Source organism: Pinus tabuliformis, chromosome 4_1 (assembly GCF_031772625.1).
Source record: "Pinus tabuliformis cultivar Carrire ecotype Pingquan chromosome 4_1, CPIR1, whole genome shotgun sequence".
Lineage (NCBI taxonomy): Eukaryota > Viridiplantae > Streptophyta > Pinopsida > Pinales > Pinaceae > Pinus > Pinus tabuliformis.
The window spans coordinates 737,676,273-737,680,997 of NC_142303.1; the positions used below are offsets into that span (position 1 = coordinate 737,676,273).

Sequence of the window (4,725 nt, forward strand, 5' to 3'; positions counted from 1 at the left end):
TCTTCAGCTTTGTAACAAAGATTAGGGATGGATATGGGTGATCAAGAGATTTGATCCTTTTGTCAATGGATACATACTATATATGGATATTATATTAGTCCTTATGTCTCATTGAACAAGGCTTGTATGCCCTCCAAATGCTTTCGCTAGGCTTGGTATTTTTTTTTTACAAGAACGGGTATGGGTTTATATTAGAACTGTGGCTAAAATGCCTTTCATCGGTTACAATAATTCAGGCCAAGCCCATGAACTTTCTTCCACCAGATGATCAAAGGCCCCAAGATTTGGGTGCCAATGTTTCTTACTCGGAACTAGAGAATCTATTTCCGTTATTTTCCCTATCTTATGGACACAAACAAACTGATTTAGTATAATGCAGTAAAACATGAGAACAAGATTATGGAATGGAGTCCCACTCCTCGACCCCATCTCTCAAGAGAGAGCCAACTGCAAGAGGCACCGCTTTGTTGGCTTCCAAGTCAGCATCCTTATTGTTCTCCCTCAATACATGAAAGAAATTAACAGACTGAAGAGATTTCACCAAAAGTCTGATTCTTGACACCACTCTAGCTAATCTAAGATCAGCAGGAGGAGAATTCTCCACTATGACTTTAATAATGGACTGAGAATCTCCGATAACATTTACCTCTGTTAAACCAAGGGCCTTGACGTGCTTGAGACCTTGAAGAAGTGCCAAGGCTTCAGCTTGGATACTTGTGGAGTACTCTATTCCCCAAGCAAAGTTAGTCACAATTTTGCCTTCCTTGTTCTTTATAACTCCTCCTGCCCCTGCCATACCGGGGTTTCCTTTCGCTGCCCCATCAAAGAACAAGGTATGCCTGGATTGCCTGGTGAGCCATTTTGATAGTTCATTCTCCTTCCCTCTGAATTGCCATTCTTTTTTTTCCTTGTGATGTCTTATTTCTCGAGAGAAATGGAGATCCAACGAAGTGCCCCAATCTAAGTCCTGCTGACTTAGATTCGAATCTAACAAATGCTCACACAGACTTTCTTTCCATTGGCTTTTTATCTTGATTATGATGAAATTCGGATTTTGCCCTTCATCTCTGAAAACTCTTCTATTTCTCTCAAGCCAAATTTGCTAGCAGATAAATTTTGGCAAGGAGAGCCAAGCAGCCTTAAAGCTTTCATTTTTTCGAAGTGTTTCTGGATAAAAATTTCTCCAGGTTGCAAATAAATCAGAGATAGAAATTGGCAAGATGAACCCTCTTTTCCTTCTGCCAGATTTCTACTGAGTATTTTCATTCCAACATTAAATGGTGGGCATTCTCTTCGCTGTCACAACACAATTGGCATCGTGAGGGTCCATGGAATCCTTTCTTCTTTAACCTGTCCTCAGTAAGAATTCCTTTGTGGCATAACAACCAACAAAAAAAGTCCACCTTTGGCATGGTCTTGTAACTCCATAGACCCTTCCACACAACAGGATTTGGTGGAACATGTGGACGCTCCTGCAATGATTTATACCCCTGCGCTACTGTATATGTTCCAGGCTTAGCTCCCCAACCACGGGCATCCTTCTTCCCTGCACGCAGAGGTGCCTTCCCATTCAACAGCGTGAGCAGAGTGTCCCGATCGTTGGTCAACTCAGCTGGCATGGGTGGCAGGTTCCAACGTAGCCAAGTGTTGCCTGTCCATGTCGAGACGTCCCAAAGTGTAAAGAGCCCAGTGCCATCCAACCACGAACGCAGCTCTTGAAGGGAGCCGTTGCTCGACAGGGGAGGGTACATCATGATACCGTCATCCTAGAGACCGATTTCTTTTCCATTGTCGGGTATCCAAAACGTGTTGTTTTTAATTAGAGGAATTGCTTTGTGACAGAGTTTTAACAATTGCAATCCGGTGGTGGGCAGGGAATTGTCCAAGCATCTTTTCCGTGCCCCAGTAAAATACTTCTTCCATAATGCTCTTTGCACCTAGCATGGATGAGGACCAGTGATTTTCCAAAAAATCTTGGCTCCCATGGCTGTGTTTTCAAGACTGAGATCCTTAAAGTTGAGACCTCCTTCATTCAAGGGCTTGCAGATTTTATCCCAGCTAACCAATGGGATTCTTCTTTCATTGTGATTGCCACCTTTCCAGAAGAATTTGCAGATGAAGGCTTCCATTTTCCTAATGATGCCAGTTGGAGCTAGGATAACAGAGAATTGGAAAATGGGTAGACTACTGATATGTATTTGATGAGAACTGTTTTGCCGGCAAGATTTAGCCAAGTGAATCCCTAAGCTTGAATTTTTGCCTTGAATTTGTCTACCAGAGGGAACCAGTCTTTGCTGTAGGCAAGTTTGCGGAAGTTAGGAAGACCCAGATAGATAAAGGAAGTCCAATTGAGGGAGGCAGAGAAGCCTAAAGTTATAGATATGGCGGTGAGGGTGTTGGCAGAGATATTCCAACAAAAAACATTACATTTCCCTTTGTTTAAAATGCTGCCTGTAGCTTCACAATATTCATCCAGTGCTTCCTTGAACCTTAAGGCGGATCAGGTGAAGGCAGCCCCTAGCAGGAGAGTATCATCAGCAAACAAAGCATGGTTTACATTTTTAACTCCTCTGGCAATATTGAGCCCCAGGATCTCTTGATCAACCAACTTTTGATCTAAATAGAAGCCCAAGACAGAAATATGGAGGAAAAAAAGAAGCGGGGAAAGGGGACAACCCTGCCTAAGTCCTCTTGATGCTTTGAAAAAGTCTGCTGCTCTCCCGTTCACCAAGGGAGCGATCCAAGGATCGACAATACAAGCTCGAATCCAATTGATAAAATTCATTCCAAAGCCAAATTTTTGCATGACTTCCCAAAGAAAACTAAGTCTGACTCGATCAAAAGCATTTGCCAAGTCTAGTTTGATTACCATACCTTTCTCTTTGTGTTGTAGGCTTGAATGAATCGCCTCTTGAACTAGGATGAAGTTGTCCGCAATCTGTCTCCCTTGAACAAACCCGCCTTGATTCTCCGGAATGATGGCTGGGAGGATACCTTTTAGCCTATTGGCGATCACCTTTGTGATTAATTTATATCCAATGTTGCAAAGAGAGATGGGATGGAACCTATTGAAAGCCTTAGCACCCTTTTCCTTGGGGATGAGGGCAAGGAAGGCAGAATTGGTGCTGCCCCCTATTTTCTGGCAATTTTGAGATTTCAAGATCATTTTGTAGAGGTCTTTTTCCACAATCTGCCAACAGGATTGGAGGAATCTTGCGGTGAAGCCATCCGGGCCTGGGGCTTTGTCGGGCTCCATGTCGAAGAGAGCATCCTTTATTTCTTTTATAGTGATCTTTGCTTCAAGATGCTGATTCATTGTGGGGGAGATCTTAGTAGGGACCGCCCCCAAGAATTTGGAGTTTGGGTCTGTCACTCCTTCTTCACTATAAAGTTTTTTAAAGTGAGTGAAACTGCTTTCTTGGTGCTCCCAAAATCCTTGTGGATAGAGTTCCCTTCCTTAATTCAATAGAGTTGAAGCTCTTTCTAGCTTGGGCTTGTTTGTGGAAGAAGGCAGAATTTCTATCTCCCGCTTTAAGCCATAGACTCTGAGACTTTTGTCTCCAATATTCTTCCTCCGAGAGATAAGCTTTATGGAAATTTTGTTGAAGATCGGCCTCCTTATCTAATACATCTCTAGTGATTTCTGCATCTTCATTTTGGGCATGCTGATCGAGTCTGTCTTGGGCCAATTTTCTCTCTATTGCAGGGTTGGGGAGGGATTTGGCCCACAATTTTAGGACAACTTTTAGTCTTCTAATCTTATCCTCCCAGATGTAGAAGGGAGAACCCTTCACCGGAATTTTCCAACAATCTTGAACCAAGTTCAGAAACTCAGGATTCTTGACCCAAAGTGGACTGAATCTGAAAGGAATAGGGCCAAGATCATTATGATCCAGTATCTCAAGCTTAATAGGCTTGTGATCTGAAACGCTGCAAGGGAGGATGTGCATTCTGGACTCGAGACCAAGCAAAAGAAAGGAACTCTGCACCAGAAATCTATCAAGTCTTGCAGCAATGTGGCCGGGGCCTATTCTTTTGTTAGACCAGGTGTACTTACCATTGGAAGGAGAGATGTCGAGCAGATCCCAGTCCTGCATGAGATCCTCCACCCACTCCCTTGTTGGATCCCTTATGATACTACCTCCTCACTTTTCCTCTGCATGCAAGGTGAGATTTAGATCTCCAGCAACTATGATGTTTTCCAAATTCTCTGATTCCGACAGTTGCCTGATGGAGTCCCAACAAACCCTTTTCTCCCATGCATTTACTAGGACATAGACATTGAAGAGACAAAATACCTCCCTCAAGTCCATGTGCTATAGCTTCAGAAACAACCAATGGGTATTGAGGATCTCTGTAACCAACAAATACTTAGATTTATTCCAGAGAGAGCCCAACCCCCAAGAGGCTCCCCGTGCTGAGACAGATTGACCTCTGCCTTCCTTCCAATTTTTTTTACTAATTTGGAGAAACTCGTTGTCCTCCATTTTTGTCTCCTGAATTAGAAGAATATCTGGGGCTTCTATTCTTATAAGACTTCTCATTGCTTCTTCTTTCACTCTACTCCCCATTCCTCTGCAATTCCAGGAGACTATCTTCATCATTTATTTTTATGTTGATGGGCCCCCTTGGAACCCTGTGCCTGATTTCTTGTCACCTTCGGATTTTTAGCAAGGAGTTTCTCCAGAGTGGGTTGACTACCCTAAAGCTTATCTTTGTAGGTTT

General features: G+C 43.1%; 2 protein-coding genes across 2 annotated transcripts; both read right to left on the minus strand.

Annotated features, from left to right (window-relative positions):
* Positions 1 to 397: 397 nt before the first annotated feature.
* LOC149178262 (uncharacterized) lies at positions 398 to 796 on the minus strand. The gene has a single exon (XM_089422037.1). It carries the CDS (start codon positions 794 to 796, stop codon positions 398 to 400), a length of 399 nt encoding a protein of 132 aa, XP_089278163.1.
* Positions 797 to 3,395: 2,599 nt separating this feature from the next.
* Positions 3,396 to 4,097, minus strand: LOC149178263 (uncharacterized). The gene has a single exon (XM_089422038.1). It carries the CDS (start codon positions 4,095 to 4,097, stop codon positions 3,396 to 3,398), a length of 702 nt encoding a protein of 233 aa, XP_089278164.1.
* Positions 4,098 to 4,725: the final 628 nt, after the last annotated feature.

Coding starts and splice junctions, on each gene's coding strand:
- LOC149178262 (XM_089422037.1), bottom strand. CDS start 796: ATGGCAGGGGCAGGAGGAGTTATAAAGAACAAGGAAGGCAAAATTGTG.
- LOC149178263 (XM_089422038.1), bottom strand. CDS start 4,097: ATGCAGGACTGGGATCTGCTCGACATCTCTCCTTCCAATGGTAAGTAC.